At 38.6% G+C, this 19,613-nt stretch overlaps 1 protein-coding gene across 1 annotated transcript in view; it reads left to right on the top strand.

Annotated features, from left to right (window-relative positions):
* The window catches only part of LOC141642598 (caffeoylshikimate esterase-like), a 63,023-nt gene extending 60,858 nt beyond the window's left edge, over positions 1 to 2,165 (top strand). Inside the window, exons 5-7 of the mRNA XM_074451435.1 lie at positions 324 to 461; positions 1,393 to 1,491; positions 1,695 to 2,165. Coding sequence (XP_074307536.1) covers positions 324 to 461; positions 1,393 to 1,491; positions 1,695 to 1,979 — 522 coding nt within the window. The 3' untranslated portion in view covers positions 1,980 to 2,165. The remainder of the gene's footprint in view (positions 1 to 323; positions 462 to 1,392; positions 1,492 to 1,694) is intronic.
* The last annotated feature ends 17,448 nt before the right edge of the window (positions 2,166 to 19,613 follow it).

Below are 19,613 nucleotides of genomic sequence, written 5' to 3'. Positions count from 1 at the left end.
CGCCCCAATCAATAGTTATTATTTCTATTTTGGTTGTATTATTGAATAGTTATCTATTTCCATTTTTGATAAACTTTTGTGGGCCATTTTCCATGTGCATATGAGGTTGAGTGTTCTATGTGGTCTAAATTCACCCATACTTCTCTCCTTAATCTTTGTGCTAAAATCAATAGATAACTATTGATTAAAATGGAAAAAGTAGTAAAATATGTAATGCGAAAATTAACTACGTTTAAATATTAGTAGCTATTTGAAACCCACAATTTAGTCAATGATGCCTTGATTATTATTTATTGACCATAATTTTAACGACATATTTCTAGATTGCCGACAATGTAAAGCCAAGCCCATTGGTGGTAAATATTCTCTCTAAACTTGCAAATGTCATTCCCAAATGGAAGATAGTTCCTAGTGAAGACATAATTGATGCTGCTTTTAGAGACCCTGCCAAGAAAAAAGAGGTAAAATTCACTCTCATGTAATTAGCATCATATACAAAAATTAACATTAATACGGTATTTAATAAAAATACTCATGTCATTCCAATTGTGTTCTTATTTTTCTTAAGTTCACCCTCAATTTTCTTAATTTACTAAATAAAAATACTAGTAATTTAGTAAACATCTGATATCATCAAACCTAGCAAGTTAGGTAAACACTAGGATTTCATCCCAGTTACATTATTGGTGTTATATACCCTCTTAGTTAAAGGGTAGTATAATTCTCTCTGTACTTTTTTTAATCAATCATTAGTTAAAGGAATGGTATATGACACAACTATGTAGAGAAGATTTTGAACTACAATAAATGGTGGGAGTAATTATTGAGAAGATTTTGAACTACAATTATGATGCAGATGACACGAATTCGTTGTTATATACCCCCTCTGTCCCGGTCATTTGTTGTCCTTATCCATTTTTGGGTGTCTCAGTTATTTGTTGTCATTTCTATTTTAAGAATGAACTTGATGAGTAATTTGATCATTCTTATTCAATTTGTTCCACTTGTCATTTAGTTATTGACCTTTTCCTCTTTCCTTGGTCTTTGGCCAAAACGAAAGGACAACAATTGACCGGGACGGAGGGAGTATGTCGTATAAAGAAGTTCATTGCTTGATTATTCTTTGTTTTATCATGGTACATGGAATTAGAGTAAGCGTGACTAAGAGGTTTACCTCCCTTTTTATAGTGCAATATTAGCAGTAGGTAGGGGAGACTGCACTACATCCACACTTGAAACCCAAAGCACATTCGCATGAAGGGACATAGTAGATCATTGATTAGGTTTCAACTATCACTTTTACATTTTTGTTTAGATGGTTTTCTTACAGTAGTCTAATGTGCAAGATAAAATGACCTCAGATACGGAATAAATTTCAATTTTTATTTACAGGTTCGGTCTAATCCTTACTGTTACACCGGTCGTCCTCGTTTAAAAACCGCCCATGAACTTCTTATTACTTCCACTAATCTTGAGAAGCGATTAAATGAGGTATGCACAAGTTATTTAATGCAATTCCTCATAAGAAGTTGTTATATACGGCAAATTTTTTCTTCGTGTACAGGAATCCAAAAGATTAATTTTGATGTTGACGGAGTTTGAACCTTGGTCATGAGTACTAGGTGTACATCTTATGATGTTATAACTAACTTAGTTCACATTTGTACTTTGACTAGTCATTTGGAATTGCGTAGGTGACAATACCCTTCATAATAATACATGGAGGAGATGATAAAGTGACAGATCCAGCAATTAGCAGGATGCTATATGAAAGTGCAACGAGCACGGATAAGAGCTTCAAGTTGTACCCTGGAATGTGGCATGCCTTAACATTTGGGGAATTTCCTCAAAACATCGACATAGTGTTTATGGACATAATTGGATGGTTAGATCAGAGGTCCAAAAAAGAAAACTCTATGTTGGAACAACAGAGAAAATCAAAGGAGGACAAAGATGCTTCTTTAATAGTTTCGTCATGAGTTAAATATGTTCAAATTATGTGGTTTAGACGAATGTACTCTGAATATAAATTGATTGATCGAGTGTTTCAACTCTCCTCACCTTATATTGTGTGATTGTTAGCACTCCTTTAATTCCAAAATTTTAACACATTTCTATCATAATGTTTTTTTGAGATAATTTTAATAAATGTACTATCTCCGACGCAATTATTCGTTTACATTTACTTACAATACCTTCATAAATAGTATAGAAATATAAAAAAGTTTGATGAATGAATGCGAAGGAAGATATGAACAATAATTAGGTCGATTTCAGGTGAATGAGCGGAAATAAATGAAAAATAATAAAGATTGACACATGCGATTGGTCATGCGGAAAAATTGAATATGGGAAACAATCGCGGAGGAGTCGGAATCCTACCAATTGTCCATAAGAATCAAGGAATTAGGTGGAGTAAAATGTAGGGGGAAGACGGCAAGAGCTACAGTTGTCCTACTTAGTGCTTAAAGTAGGTTTTATGAATGTGTACGTCATGCCCTATGCATGCTCATTTACGTATCCTTTTATAGCTTTCAAATCCCTGCCTGTTAAAGGTCGTCGACAATTTACTAATTATCGTCGACAATTTTAATGAACTTCTAAAACTACCCCTCCCTCACACTCCCCCTTATATTTTTTCCGTCTTGTTTTGTTTTCGTAAAAAAATAATTAATAATTACTAATAAACCCCGTTCGGGGATAGTTCGTTTTATTTTAATTTTTTAATTTATTGAATCTTATTTTAATTAGCGATTATCGATCCACGCACCCAAAACTAATTTTTTTTAAAAAAAAAAATTGTTGAAAAAAGGCCTGGATGAAGAAATTTTTCGTCCAGACCAAGGTCCGGACAAAGAAATTGTAATACTCCGTATTTATAAGTCTTGGGGTACTCTATCGAGTAGCCCTTACTCTGTCGAGTAAGGGTAAGTTGCGAGATAAAATAGTTTCTGACCTGTTGGGTACTCGATCGAGTAGCTGGGGTACTCGATCGAGTAAGTGGGTACTCGATCGAGTACCTTGGGTACTCGATCGAGTGTCCGGTTTTACGGGGAGTTTTCTCGGGTTTTGTTAATTATGCGATTAAGGTATTTAAACATAGTCGTCATTGTTTTAAATCACTTTTACAAAACCTAAAACCCTGTTTAAGAGAGAAAGCAACCAGTTCATCTTCCTAATCGCATCCTTAGCAATTCCCGGAGTTCAGACGGTCAGTTCTTGTCGTTATTCGTATCGTTGAGTTCCCTGCGTCGAGGGTAAGCTTTTAATATAATTTTTATTTTATTTTGTTAAGTTTGGTTAAACCCTAATTTAGAGATTGGGGGTTTTGTGTGTAGTTTGTGATGTGTAGCCTCTATGTGTTATATGATAGGAGGAGGGTTCGTAGAAGAGACTTTTGATACAAATTTGATACTCTTTGATCATTGTTGTGCTTTCCAGGTAGGATTTCCTACTCAGTATTAGTCCCATAATGGGATATTGGTGATGTGTTGTACTTGGTTGTTTGATATAATGATTGTGCTGTGTTTGTGATTGCTGTTGATGGTTCTCGAGATGCGTTCTCGGCTGAGTGGGGTCACTTGCGGGAGTGACTTCACGCCCTAGTTTCGCCCTTCGTGGAACCCACCACGGAAGGGGATGTGCACATTAATGGGACAGGGTTATCGCTCGGTATGATGAGCGGGGCTTAGGTGGAACGGCTGCGGTCCCCCAGCGGCGGGCTGGTCCAAAGGTGGACGATCGGTATTGAGATGATGGGAGTTGGTTGGTGGTGTGTGTGTGTGACAGTTCGGTTGTCTTTTATCTTATTGTTGATATATTGAATTGTGTGATTAGTACCGACCCCGTTTAAATGTTTTAAAAACTGTGGTGATCCATTCGGGGTGGTGAGCGGTTATTGAGCGGTGTGATATGACGCGTATGGGATAGCCGGGAGGAGTCATCACGTGGCGGTTAGAAGTCTTCCGTTTGTGTCGACGAAGTCTAGTAGCTTTGATAGTTTTAGCTGTAGACCGTATGAGAACCTTGTAATTCCTTTTATTAGTTTGGTTTGAACATGTAATCACTTAATCTATAATCACTTTAAAAGTACGTTTCTTTATTGTCTTATGATATTCAGTACCTCGGGCAACCGAGATGGTAGTATCCTTATACCTGAGTGGTCCTGGTAAGGCACTTGGAGTATGGGGGTGTTACAAATGGTATCAGAGCGACGATTTTGGAACCTGTAACAAATGAACATAATGAACATAGGGAGTCTAATAAAATGAACCTGGTGTATGTGTAATGGGAGCCCCTTACCGATGCTAGGTTTTGGGTGAGTAGGCGCCCTCACTTCAAAATCTTGGCCCCATGATACTTAAGCCAGTCACATGGTATGGGAACGTGGAGTCCGTGTGTATATGTGCGAAGTGTACGTTAATTGTGCTGTATATGGTTTGTTGAAAGCAAGTTGCATGATAGTTGGTTGACATGTTGGTTGGAATCGTTGGAAAAGTATATGAGAATGATGAATGATATGGTAGAAAAAGAAAGTAGTTCGTATATGATGATGTGTGATGAAGTGGATTTGTAATGTTGTTGTATTAACAACATGGAAATAGGATTTGTAGTGTATGGGTGTGGTTTGTGTTATGAAAAGTTATGAAAATTTAAAACATGCGGGTAATACATGATTGAAAGTTGAATGTTATATGAGCATGATAGATGGTAATGTTTGACTTTTGGTAAGTGGTAACATGAAGAATATAGGTTCAATGATATGTGTTTTATATAACGAATTGGATGAAAAGCATGATGGTTGTTTATAACGTGGCACTTGATAACACGAAGTAGATTATTTTGTTAATTGTATGAGGAGTCGCGCAGATTTGAATGCGTAGTTGTAATCATAATGTTGAAATAATAATGAATGCATAGTACGTTAGGATATGTGAGATAACATTCGGGTAGTATTCGCGAGTCTGCATGACTCGATCGAGTGGGTTTGATTCGATCGAGTGGGTACTTGTCGTTATGTTGACCAGAATCGTGTTTTTGGGCACTCGATCGGGTACCTCGGGCACTCGATCGAGTATGGGGTCACTCGATCGAGTAGCCGGGCTACTCGGTCGAGTAAGTCAGAGATCAGAAGGTCTGTTTGGGTTCTGGAGTCGGGGCACTCGATCGAGCATGTTGGGCACTCGATCGAGTAGCCTCAACTCGATCGAGTAGGTTCTGGTACTCGATCGAGTGGGGTCTGTGCAGGTCATATGCGTATTTCGGGTCATATGTTTGTCTTTTGACATTCGTTGCATATTATGTTTAATTCAAAGGTGTTGTATTACTTCTTTATGCATTGTTTTACGTATGTGTTGGTCCTGAGGCGTAAGTTACCCAATCTTATGATGTAAAGAGTGGCACTATGATGAGTATGAGTTCGGTGGGGAGGACATGAGTTATATGTGATTATGATAGATGGTGGAAAAAGAAAAGGAAGATTGGTATAGTTTATTGAGGCATGGCGCACGTTTTGCGAGACGGAATGAGTGATATGATTGCGTGCTGAGTAATGTAAAAATAAGTGAATATAGACAAGGGATGATGTGAGTATAATGAACGTGAGAATGAAAAGATTGAAAGTAAGAATGTGGATAGTGGCAGCTTGAGATGTGTAAAGAGTTAAGGAGGGAAATGGTTAGGAGTCGTGTGGGTTATGGATTTATGTAGTGAAAGTTCGTTTAAAAGGGTTGAGAAGAGTAATATATAGTGAACTTTGTGGAGACATGTCGCGAGGTGTATTTGTAGACAGTGAGTGAGTTTGGGAGGTTTGGTTTGTTAAAAGATGAAACTACTGTGTGATTTCCTTGGGTAATGAACGGTATTAAATGAATTCTGATTTCTAGAGATGTAAAAAGGGGGATGCAATTGTTTGGACATTAAACGTTGGTTCTATGGATAGATTAGTGGCAAGTATGAGTGATAGCATAATAAGAGAAGATCCATGGTAAGAAAGAGTGAGATGATGTCGGTAGAAAATGATGGAATTAAGTTTTGGAGCAACGAAGGGGTAACCACATTTCTAAAGAGTTAGCTAGAAGGAATAAGGAGTTGAACTATTAATTGGTATTATTGAGTGTAAAGAGAAAAGAAGGATAAAAGTAAGCTGAGGAAAATGTTCACCGGAGCTATGTGATATAAAGATAAGAAATCATCGAAATATGTGATGGTATCACGAGGATGTTAGCTAAAGGTTATATAGGAGTTTCAGGGCAACATGATTGGCAATGAGTTTCGAGGAATTAAGGGAGTAAGAAGTTGGTGGAGTATTGGCACGATACGAGATATTTGGTGGAGAGTTGGATGACAATACAAATAAGATAGCATTGGGAATAATGTTGAGGTAATTTTGTGGATGGGTTTGATGTTCGTTATTTGCAATGTTAACCAAAAATGGTAGAAAAACCATGTTATTTTGATATGAGTGTAAGAGATTTGATATACGAGCAGCGGTGGCATTGTGGTGTTATCACTAATGGCTAAGAGTGATGGAATATTAGAAAGGTAGCAATTCTAAAGAGGTTGATTTGGTAGGGACCTGATTATTGTGCATGATTGTGAGAGGGTATAAGATGTGGTTAGATGAGGCGGACGCTATTAGTTGAATAGTGAAGGTATGGTTATATTTGGCAGGAAGTGATGGTTGTGCGAATGGGGGAATATGTTATGAGGGGCATATGAGTTAAACTCAGGCGGCAAGTAACCTTTTTCGAGTGGTGACTTACGTGGTCAGGATTGACTAGTTGGTTGTGATTACGGGTCTGTGATTTGTGTAAATGTTTGTGTGAGGTTCTGACCTCACAAGAAGTGGTATGGTATGATAATTATAAAATTGTTTTATGAATGTTCGGTAATATATATGTTGGACACGGTAATTTAATTTAATGATATCCAAAAAGGTAATAATTTGATTGATTTGACATGGCTAGTTATAATTTTATGTGTATTGATAACACATGTGTATTCCGAAATGGCGAGAGAGGATGTTCATGAGATGCTTATCTGTTTATCCATATAATATGTTGCGTGGTGATTTAATAAAGTGGATTTGAGTAAGTTTTTCTTGTCTGAGAAGTTATGCTAAGTCAGTATTTATGGGAATTGTATGCAGTTGTGATGTCTATCGGTGTGGTTGTGGTGCCTCGGGTGGTGATCCGGGCACGGGTACATAGTCTTTGTGATGCGGGTATTTTCGCACTACGTGTGGCTGTTGGTGGCGGTGTTGTGATGCCGTCACCGGTTGTGGTGGAGTAGGCGGGATGATTATGATTCGGGTTTCAAAAGTACATACCAATTATACATAGATTGTTGTTTTGTTTGATGTTGCTCTCTGCGGGTCGGTTTGTCTTTGATAGACGGTTGTCTTGCTTATTCATGTTTTCTTTACCAGGTTAAGTTGGGACTGAGGTAGAGTATGATGTGAAATAGAGTTGTATATGTTTCGTTGTTGTCATGGGATAGTGATAATCTGTTGATGGGACACGGTTGTGAGAGGTTGTTACGGTAATTTTGATCTTGTTTTCAGATGAGACATCGGTAGACATGGTAATGGAAAATGATTCGTGGAACATATGTTGTAATGAGCTGAAAGCGGCAGGTAGTTCATAATCTTTTGTTGAGACAGTGAGTGTAGGGTGTTGGGGAAATTAGTGTCATGTTAAGTTGTGTATGAATTTTGCGGTAATGAAAGAAAGAACTTGAGGATCTAGTGTGCGTGTACGTAACGAGTGCGGACCGTGAGTTATGCTTCTGGGAGATAAGTGCCTTACGTAGAGAGGTATGTTGTTTGGCAGTAATAATGAAGAGTGGGTATGGTGATTTGCTACGAGTTTATGGTATAGGTTAGGTGCGCTGCCGAATGAGTTGAGGAATGGGAAATGTTTATGTATGGGAGCCTTGGATATAAGAATGGTGAGTGTTTGGTTTATAGACGGTTATCTTTGACATGTGGTGGTACAGAGGGTAATGAGATATAGATATGGTTTGGTATTAGTGAGTTACGAGGACGTAACATTTGTCTTAAGAGGAGTAGGATGCGATAAAACAGATTTTGATGGTTGTACATATGGTAATATATTCGGAAGTTGAGTCTTGATGTAGAATAAAAGATCGATTCGTGTTGTGGGTGATTTTATTAAAGGTCATGACCGTGCTTGTAGTAGCGTGATGTTTAGGAGTGTGAGAATATTTCGCTAGTATTGACAGTTGGATGATGAGGTTACGAGTGTGAGTAAACTTCGAGGACGAAGTTCCTTTTAAGGGTGGTAGAATGTAACATCCCGTTTGATGTCTATGAGTGTCTTGGTATTGGATTTGATAGTTGATGATATTATGGAGCTAGCAGCATTAGAGGATGGTAGTTGGTTACGTATGGAGTTGGTGTCGTGAGAGATATATATGTGGTAGATACGATATAGTGAGTCATGTTGTGGAAGTAAACATAGTTGGTGGAGTGGGTGTTAAGAGTTCATGTTCTATGTTCGGTCCAGTTCTTGAGTCCTTAGCTAAGTTGTTGTGTCTTGGTCGAGTCTGTATGGTTGTTTTTATGTATGGGTTGAACTTCGGGGACGAAGTTCCTTTTTAGGAGGGAAGACTGTAATACACCGTATTTATAAGTCTTGGGGTACTCTATCGAGTAGCCCTTACTCTGTCGAGTAAGGGTAAGTTGCGAGATAAAATAGTTTCTGACCTGTTGGGTACTCGATCGAGTAGCTGGGGTACTCGATCGAGTAAGTGGGTACTCGATCGAGTACCTTGGGTACTCGATCGAGTGTCCGGTTTTACGGGGAGTTTTCTCGGGTTTTGTTAATTATGCGATTAAGGTATTTAAACATAGTCGTCATTGTTTTAAATCACTTTTACAAAACCTAAAACCCTGTTTAAGAGAGAAAGCAACCAGTTCATCTTCCTAATCGCATCCTTAGCAATTCCGGAGTTCGAGACGGTCGGTTCTTGTCGTTATTCGTATCGTTGAGTTCCCTGCGTCGAGGGTAAGCTTTTAATATAATTTTTATATTATTTTGTTAAGTTTGGTTAAACCCTAATTTAGAGATTGGGGGTTTTGTGTGTAGTTTGTGATGTGTAGCCTCTATGTGTTATATGATAGGAGGAGGGTTCGTAGAAGAGACTTTTGATACAAATTGTTGATCTTCGATCATTGTTGTGCTTTCCGGGTAGGATTTCCTACTCGCATTAGTCCCATAATGGGATATTGGTGATGTGTTGTACTTGGTTGTTTGATATAATGATTGTCTTTGTGTTTGTGGTTGTGATTGCTTTGTTGATGGTTCTCGAGATGCGTTCTCGGCTGAGTGGGGTCACTTGCGGGAGTGACTTCACGCCCTAGTTTCGCCCTTCGTGGAACCCGCCACGGAAGGGGATGTGCACATTAATGGGATAGGGTTATCGCTCGGTATGATGAGCGGGGCTTAGGTGGGAACGATCTGCGGTCCCCCATCGCTGCGGGCTGGTCCAAAGGGACGATCGATATTGAGATGATGGGAGTTGGTTGGTGGTGTGTGTGTGTGTGATTCGGTTGTCATTTATCTTATTGTTGATATATGTAGTGAATTGTGTGATTAGTACTGACCCGTTTAAATGTTTTAAAAACTGTGGTGATCCATTCGGGGTGGTGAGCGATTATTGAGCAGGTGTGATATGACGCGTATGGGATAGCTGGGAGGAGTCATCACGTGGCAGTTAGAAGTCTTCCGCTGTGTCAGACGAAGTCTAGTAGCTTTGATAGTTTTAGCTGTAGACCGTATGAGAACCTTGTAATTCCTTTTATTAGTTTGGTTTGAACATGTAATCACTTAATCTATAATCACTTTAAAAGTACGTTTCTTTATTGTCTTATGATATTCAGTACCTCGGGCAACCGAGATGGTAGTATCCTTATACTTGAGTGGTCCTGGTAAGGCACTTGGAGTATGGGGGTGTTACAGAAATTTTTCGTCCAGACCATGGTCCAGACAAAAATATTTTTCGTCCAGACCCAGGTCCAGATGGAAAATATTTTCGTCCAGACCCAGGTCCAGACAAAAAATATTTTCGTCCGGAAAAAAAAAAAAATTTAAAAATTCCGGACGAAAATATTTTTCGTCTGGACTGGGTCTGGACGAAAATATTTTCCGTCTGGACCTGGGTCTGGACGAAAAATATTTTTGTCTGGATGAAAATTTTCTTTGTCCGGACCTTGGTCTGGACGAAAATGTTTTTCGTCCGGAATTTTTTTTTTTTTTTTTTTTGAAAAAAAAAAAAATCATTTTCTGACTTAGATTAATTTTTGGTGCGGTAATCGATAATCGCTAAGTTCTCGTTCATGTTGTTAATTACAAATCCCGCTTTATTTTTTTTTGTTGAAAAACCGTCTTTTTTTTTGTTTGAAAGATTTTAGTGAGACGTTAGTGAGACGGAAATTAACTTGTGTTTTAGTGAGACGGAAATTGCATTTTAGTGAGACGGAAATGGAGTTAAGTTATGGAGGGCAAACTTGGAAATTTACATTAATTGTCGACGATAATTAGTAAATTGTCGACGACGTATAGCAGGACCCTTCAAAACATGCACTAGGGTTTCCAATTGTCTTGCCCATCAAGATAGGGTTTCTCGCATAGCCTCCGCTGGGCTTTTGTCGTGTGTCCAGCTGGGCTTCTTTCCTTCTCCTCATGTGGGCTTTAGACTTGGCAAAAGTAAACTGGACCCGAATAATCGATCAAAATTAATTGAAGCATAACACCTAACCGTATATCTAAAAGGTATAACTGAACTTCATCCTGAAATCTGAATCAACCTGAAATTAATAAATTTTTATATATCCTCCCTCACATATCTCGTGTAGAAACTAGGCGATAAAAGCAAACTACAATTTTAAAATGCAATACAATGTAATTGAACCTAAGTAGCACGGACACTCCTCTTAACTAGCCGTCCCGTGTCCGACACCGTGTCGGACACCCGACACTCGTCGGACACACGCCTAATCATGTTATAGTTTACGCGAGGAATAAATTCTCAAAAGAGATGGCTAGAAGATTGGTTTGGGTGCAAAGTTAGAACTAGTTATAGTTAAGGTCGAATTTTACCTTCAGTTACCTAAATTTAGTATCAAATACATTAAATTTAGAATCAAATACATTACAAAAATAAAATCATACATTATTTATAACCATAAAATATGGTTTTTTTATTAAATTTAAATAGTGTGTCCCGTGTCCTAAATTTCATAGGATGCCGTATCACGTGTCCGTGTCCGTGTCCGTTTTGGTGCTATTGAACTATATATAAAGTGTAGGAAAAAGAATATATTTGAAATGATGGTTTAAGGTAAGACTCCATCAAGCTTATATTGAAGAATAACTTTCCTTGGCATTCTCCACGCCACTTAACGCTCTCAATAACCGGTCAAAAGCTTGTGAGTAGGCTTCAAATAGGCATAAGTAAGATTTTAGCCACTTAAAGATGAAGCGCGACAAATCTTTCCCAAGGGGCTTCTTCCCCTTCTTCTTTCTAGCCTTGTTATTATAGCTCTTCCGGTTCTTCGATTTAATAAGCTTGAAAACATTGCCATCGGTAAACTTCCTATCTTCTTTAAATGAAACAATGATAATAGCACTTGAATTTATCAATCCTTCAAGAATAGAAGAAGAGTTCTTGTAGCTTTTGCCATAGGGAAACTTCCTATCTTTTTAAAATCTGACTAGTGCTTAAAATGATTGAAAATACTACTCATATCAACAAAGTACACTTTCGTTTCTGGTTTTCCAAGCAAAAGAACTCCACAGTTAAGTGTGCTTGGCTAAGAGTAGTCTTAGGATGGGTAGTCTTTTGGGAAGGTTCTCGAGATGCGCATGAGAGGGAACAAAATACATTGTAAAGGACTTGTGTTGATCTCTGGGCCATGTACAAAGCTTGGCGAGCTACCGTTAGTGACCGCTCTCGACCTAGGGTTTGGTCCGGGGTGTTACAAGTGGTATCAGAGCAAACCTGTGACCTTGTGGTAAGCCTATGGTTAGGAGTACACGGGTCACCCATCTAGTGAGGGAGGATTCTAGGCTTGGCTGCGGTCAGATGCAGTCAGGCGCAACGAGGATTTTGGGTTCTTCAAGTGGTGGTGGGAGGGGGGGAAGGGGGTGTAATATTCCAGTGAACCAAAGACGTTATTTGGAAGAGGTCCACTGATAGGCTTAAAATCAGACTAGTGCTTAGAAGGATTGAAAGTACTACTTGCAATGTAAACCCTATGGACAGGCAACAATGCAACAGGGTTTTGCAGGACACTTAAAAAATATCAAATGACCTTGAAAATTTCTGAATTTTTGTGACAATTAAGTTTAAATATGAAACTAAAACTGCGCCAAGTCTCATGAATTTAGAAGAAATCTAAGTATTTTTAATATCAGCTGAAACAGCATGAAATCCTGAGATTACAGACAATTGACTCAACTGGCTTTGTGACTTGTTTGTGTAATGAAAGGATATAGTTAAGACCTTAAATTCCCACAGAAGGTTCACAGGAAGTTTAAGATTTTAACTTAACAAAATTCAGACTCAAATCCATAGTTGAACACATGATCAAGCTTGAACTTTGCTCATCACAATTAAACTGAACCACAGATAGACACAGGTTCAACTTAATGATGCCAAACTGACTTTGTTCAATTAACCACAGAGATCACATGTTAATTATCAGGCCAGGGTGCCAAACTACAGGTTAAACACAAGTTTGAAAGAAATGAGAGAATTCTCAAGGCTAATTTTTCATTCCAAAATAATCTGCTTAAAACAGATGAGACATAGGTCTTTATATAGGCCTTGTCTTAGCTTTACAATTCGAAACCCTAGCATCGACTGGTCTAGAATTAATCTAAGATGAGTACAAACAACATAAATTATCTTACAAACTGGTAAATAAGGTGAACAAGTGAAAATAAAAGCAAATGGGTAAAACAGACTTAAATAAAGCATTGTTGCAGGCTGTCACTGTCACTTGTCTTCTTGTGCACATTTTGCTGTTCATTTGGTGGCTAGTTGAAGTCAAGGTTTCTTGTTGTTGTCATTTGGCAGGCTTTGTGGAAATGTTGCAGCAACCCTTTACTAGGAGCCTCACAAATGCCTCACCAAATAAGGAAATGTTGTTTTATGCTTTAACTCCAACATGTGACTATTTTGCTTTCCTGTTGCTGAATTTTCTGCTGAATTACATTGCATTTTAGGATGACTGGTGTGGATGCTTAGGGACCCTTGCTTGGACTTCTAATTGAGACTCCTTTCAGCTGGCCATGGTGGCAGCTGAAAGCTTGATCTTGTGAACCTCTTGACAGGCATCTTTGGTGGTGCAGTGGGTGTTGCCTGGACCTGGTCTGTGGGTTGATCAGGATTGGGAGCCCCTGATCCAGCTCCTGCTGCAACCTCCCCTTCTTGAAAAGGGCTTGACCTCAAGCCTGGTCCCTCATCATCATCAGACTCACCATAGTAAGGACCCAGGTCTCCTATATTGAATGTTTCATGCACCTTATACTAACCAGGAAAGTCTATCTTGTAAGAATTTAGACCAATTTTCTCAATGACTTCGAAAGGACCCTCTGCCCTAGGCATCATCTTGTTCTTTCTCTTAGCAGGGAACCTTTCCTTCCTTAAGTGGATCCATACAAGGTCAACTGGCATGAATTATTTCTTTTGTTTGGGACTCTTGGCCTGTTTCTTATATCTGTCATTGGCTTTCTCCATTTGTCTCTTGACAGTTTCATGGAGCTTCAACATCTATTCCACCCTCTTCTAAGCATCATAGTTTACTTCCTCCTTAGGTACACTTGAAAGATCTAGGGGCATCATAGGATTCATCCCATAAACCACTTCAAATGGACTGTGACCAGTTACAGATGAAGGAGCTATGTTGAAAGCAAACTAAGCTTGTGGCAGTTTGAAATCCCAGTCTTTCAATGACTTGCTAACAATGTGGGAAATATCCTTATACTTCCCTTAAAATTAAGGATTATAACGAAATTATAATAATAAAAAACTAGTCATAAATGAATTTGCATAAACAAAAGAGAAGAGATTAATAATCAACCTTTGGTCCTAGCAAAAATGGCCTAAGAACAATATCAAAATGATATTCTCCTAATTGTTGCACCCAAGATGCTCTGAGAAATGCCCCTCAAATTGCTAGAATGAGATCCCCAAATTCACTAATTAATTTAGGGTTTTTGTGTTCTTGATGAGAGAATATTAGGTAAAAAAGAATTAAGAGAAAAATCTCTCTTATTCCCCCCTTTAACCGTGAAAATGAAGAGTGAATTAGAGGAAGATTTTTCTTCCTCTTTTTCCTCTTATTCGGTTTTTCCAACCCAAAAATAAGGAGATTAAATCTTCTTATTTTTGGTAGTTTACAAAAATGAATATAAAGTGTATTATTTATAAATTGTCATTTATGTCGACATGTATTAATAAGTCCACTTATAACAGTTTGCAGTCGATTTATCAATACCAGTCTGTCAACCTTTATTATGACAATATTTTTTTTTTTGGTGGAAATGTAAGTAATATTAAGAACTTCCCAAAAGGGAAAAACGCACCAATTACAAACCTACCAGTTTAAGACCACCACACATACATGATTAACTAAGCATACACGACTATTACATTAATCCTCTCAAGTTACACCATTCTCTATCATGTTGCGAAATTTGATAGTACTGATATTTCATAATAGCCAATCTACCGTCTTCTTGTACAACTTGAACAATAAGTTTAGGATGGAGAACCCGCTGCTCCACACGACATACATTTCGAGCGTGCCAGATGTGATAATGCGTGGCTACTACCAATGAACATAAAGCCTTCCTTAGAAACCCAGAATACTGTCTGATTTTCAGCATCTGTTCAGCAGACACAAAACCATTGCCTTGCACACCAATCCAGGACTGCATCCTATCATAGCAAATACGTGTATAGCTGCAATACCTGAATAAATGTTCATGATCCTCATCTTGCATTCCACACAAATAACAAGTCTTCTGATTTGTGATACCCATTTTGTTTAGCCTGTCCAGAGTAAGAAGTCGCCCATGCCGGATGAGCCAGGCATTAAAAATATGCTTTGGAGTGTTTAGCCTACTCCAAACAACATTGAACCAAGGAACTTTAGGGCACCTATCCTGTCTCAACCATTCATAACCATCCTCAATGGTATAATAACCATCTTTTTGCTGCCACTGGCCATTACTATACCCTGCTGCAAGCTTATCCCTCACCATACACACTTGTCTCCATGCCCAGGAACTATTAGAACTAGGCTGATAATCAAACCAATCCCGACCCTTAAGATAGACCTTATCAATCCATTTAATCCATAAAAGGTCCTTCTTAGAAGCTATCCACCATACTTGCTTCCCAACAGCTGCAACATTCCAGACCCTACTGTCTATGACACCCAGTCCACCATCAGTAGTAGGAAGGCATACAATCTTCCAGGAAATTAGAGGTGCCTTTGAGTAATTATCAGACCCCTCCCACAGAAAATTCCTACACAATGCTTGTATCCTATCCATCACTCCTGCAGGAAGCACAAAGATTTGTGCCCAATAGTTATGCAAGGTGGCCAGAACAGACTTGACCAAAATTAGCCTACCAGTATAGGATATTTTCCTCTTATTACAACCCTTAATTCTATTGACCATCTTTTCCACCAGTAAGGAGCAGTCAAGTTTAGAAAGCTTCCTATGAGAAATGTGAACCCCAAGATATTTAAAAGGTAGCTTACCCTTGGTAAATCCAGTCCTACTCAAATTGCTTCCTCTACATCAGGAGGAACACCATTGAACACAATATCAGTCTTGTCAGTGTTGATATGTAAGCCACTAGCTTGAGTAAAGCAATCAAAAGTCTCAACCAAGGTACACACTGACTTCAAGTTCCCCTTACAAAATAATAATAGGTCATCAGCAAACATTAAATGGGAAAGTTTAAGCCCCTTGCAAAGAGGGTGATAGGAGAAATTTGGCCCATTGCAAACTACCATAAGCATCCTACTCAAGTATTCCATGCATAAGGTAAAAATCAATGGGGACAGGGGATCACCTTGTCTTAGCCCTCGTCCACCTTTGAAGAAGCCATAAGTATTACCATTAAGAGCAATAGTATAGGTGGTAGTAGTTATACATTGCATCACCAGGTTGATAAAATGTGGAGGAAAGTTAAGAGCCCTCAACATTTGAAGCACAAAATTCCATTCAATGGAATCATATGCCTTCCTCAAGTCAACCTTAAGCATACACCTAGGAGATACACTAGCCCTCTTGTACAGTCTAATCAAATCCTGACTGATGAGAATGTTGCCCATAATACTTCTTCCTTTAACAAACGCAGCCTGGGCTGGATTGATGAGCAGAGGAAGGACATGTCCCAATCTCATACAAAGTATCTTTGAAATAACCTTATACAAGGTATTACAACACGCAATTGGTCTAAATTCTTTGACTGAAGAAGGGTGCTGGACCTTTGGAATCAGTACCAGATGAGTACTATTCAGTTTCTTCAGTAATTTGCCCTCATGGAAAAAATTAATGATAGCCTCATTGATGTCATTACCCATAACATCCCATCCTGCTTTGAAAAAACAACTTGAGTATCCATCAGGCCCCGGGCTCTTGTCATCAGGAATGCCAAAGATGATACTCTTAATCTCCTCTTTAGTTGGAATTCTATTAATAGCACTCCAATCATCAGCATGGACACATCTACCCATTCTCATTAGATTCTGGTAAAATGCTGCAGTATTTCCCTGAGTCCCCAGCAAGTCCTTATAGTAATTCTCAAAGGCTTGCAGAATGCCCTCAGGTGCTTGGACAAGCTGTCCATGAATATCATGAATCTGTACCACCTTATTCTGTATCTTTCTCTGTCTGATAGCTTTATGAAAAATTGCAGTATTATCATCACCATTCTGAGCCCAAATACACTTTGCTTTTTGTCTCAGGAATGCAACTTTGGCTTTGTTCAACATCTGGTAGCTAGTTCTGATATTATACTCAGAATCCATTAAGGACTTATTAGTATTATGACAATATTGTATAATATATACATTAACTATAAATATCGCATATTTATAATTTGCTTATTAAATATAACTGGTTACATTTAATTACGTATTAACAGCTTAATTCATTTAAGCTAACATTATATACATTAATTAAATATAACATATTATATTCAATTTACGAATTGACAGTTAATTCGTCTCAGCTAATATTATTTAATTGTATTAAATAATCGTCTCATCATCCCATTGACTAACTGTTTAGTCAAATACATGGACTAACCTTTTAGTCATATAAGGCATCAATGTGATTACATATCCATAATCACATCTCTCATACACATCCTTTAGGTGTGACTTTTAGGGACCAGTTGATCACCGCCATCAGTATGATAATAACGTCAAACTTTCTAGGAAGCCAACCGTTATTAAGTAATCGTTAATCAACTGATAAAATACTAAGTATACCCTTGTGAACCTGTAAGAGATTTACAAATGTTATCACACTAATTGTGGAGGACACAAGCTCCAACAATCTCCCACTTGTCCTCACAAGTGTATGTGCGATAATCGATTCTCATATCCTAAAATTTCTCCCACTCAATGTAATTTTTTTTGCAAAATCCGTATTCACAAAGGTCGTATTTTACAAGTGATCAATATCAAGGGTGGTTTCCCCGACTAGAGAGTAACTTAACTGATAAACGAATCATCATTCGAGCATGGCCATGCATTTCAGTTACAACTCCTCGAGTGGCCCTGAGAAATAACTAAATCTGATAAAGGTTGGATATTTTCATCAACCCGAATCCTGCAGATATAAGCACAGTATGAAATGACCCAAAAAAAAACCTGCTTAGCCTCCTGTTACGACAAACCATGAGAAAGAAACTAAAGTCACCCAAAAACTGCCTTAATCTCAAGAGACAGTCGATAGTAAAAAGAATCGACTCTAGGAACACAATGGACGTCCAATCCACGACCTGACACCGAATGTTTTTAAACATTTAGGACTCCATTACGTTGTCACAATTTGTCCTACGAGGTATCGTTATAATCTCGCATCTGTGATCGATCAGTCAATCGTTTGACTTATGGCTCGTTGAACCCACCATCAATCGACTTCACAAAATAATAGCCAGAGTTATCAGCTCATGTAGGCGATTACGAACCAAAACAAATATAATGTAATTCAGTTCACTTTGTGGCGTTCAATGTTGTCGTAGAATCCACATGAAAAACAAAATATGAAATAAAACGATGAAGTTATAAATAGCATATGAAAAAGATAATGTATCGAATTCATAATCAACTACTACAACTCAGGAACACGTTTAATTTCCATGGAAATAACGTGCCCTACATGCTTATCATAATCCAACGGTTTAGTGAGAGGGTCCGCGATGTTGTCATCCGAAGCTATCTTGTCAATCACTATCTCCTCGTGCTCCACGTAATCACGAATTAGGTGAGCCTTCCGATGTACATGTATAGACTTGTTGCTAGACTTAGGCTCCTTGGCCTGGAAGATGGCACCTCTATTGTCACAATAGATGGTGATCGGGTCATTCGAACTAGGAACTACGGATAGTCCTTGTAAGAATTGACGCATCCATATAGCTTCCTTTGCTGCTTCTGAAGCGGCATAGTACTCGGATTCAGTAGTAGAATCTGCTACAACATCCTGTTTGGAACTCTTCTAGCTGACCGCAACACCATTAAGAGTAAAGACAAACCCAGACTAAGATTTTGAATCATCTCGATCCGTTTGGAAGCTAGCATCTGTGTAACCGATTGCGCATAACTTAGTATCTCCTCCATAAGTCAATACCCAATCCTTAGTCCTCCGTAGGTACTTAAGGATGTTTTTAATAGCCATCCAGTGTGTTTCGCCTGGATTGCGTTGGTACCGACTAGTCATACTAAATGCATATGCCACGTCTGGACGTGTGCATATTATGGCATACATGATCGATCCTATGGCTGATACATAAGGAACATGACTCATACGTTCAACCCATTCAGGCGTCGTGGGTGACTGAGACTTGCTCAACTGCATCCCAGACGTCATTGGAAGGTTCCCTTTCTTGGAGTTGGTCATGCTGAACCTATCAAGAATCTTATCCAAATAAGACTCCTGACTCAGTGATAACATCCGTCGTGATCTATCTCGATAGATACGGGTTCCCAATATGCGCTGTGCCTCACCCAGATCTTTCATCTGGAAATGGTTCTTCAACCATCCTTTAACCGAAGATAAGAGAGGAATGTCATTCCCAATCAAGAGTACGTCATCGACATACAATATCAAGAAAACAATCTTGCTCCCACTCAACTTGATATATAAGCATGGTTCCTCGACCGATCGAGTGAAACCATACTCTTTTATCACCTGGTCGAAACGATGATTCCAACTCCGAGAAGCTTGCTTAAGTCCATAAATGGAACGCTTAAGCTTGCACACTTTCTTAGGATTTTCAGGATCTATGAAACCTTCGGGTTGCACCATGTACAACTCTTCCTCCAAATAACCGTT

Source organism: Silene latifolia, chromosome 2 (assembly GCF_048544455.1).
Source record: "Silene latifolia isolate original U9 population chromosome 2, ASM4854445v1, whole genome shotgun sequence".
Taxonomy (NCBI): Eukaryota; Viridiplantae; Streptophyta; class Magnoliopsida; order Caryophyllales; family Caryophyllaceae; genus Silene; species Silene latifolia.
This window is presented reverse-complemented; position numbering and strand designations above follow the sequence as displayed.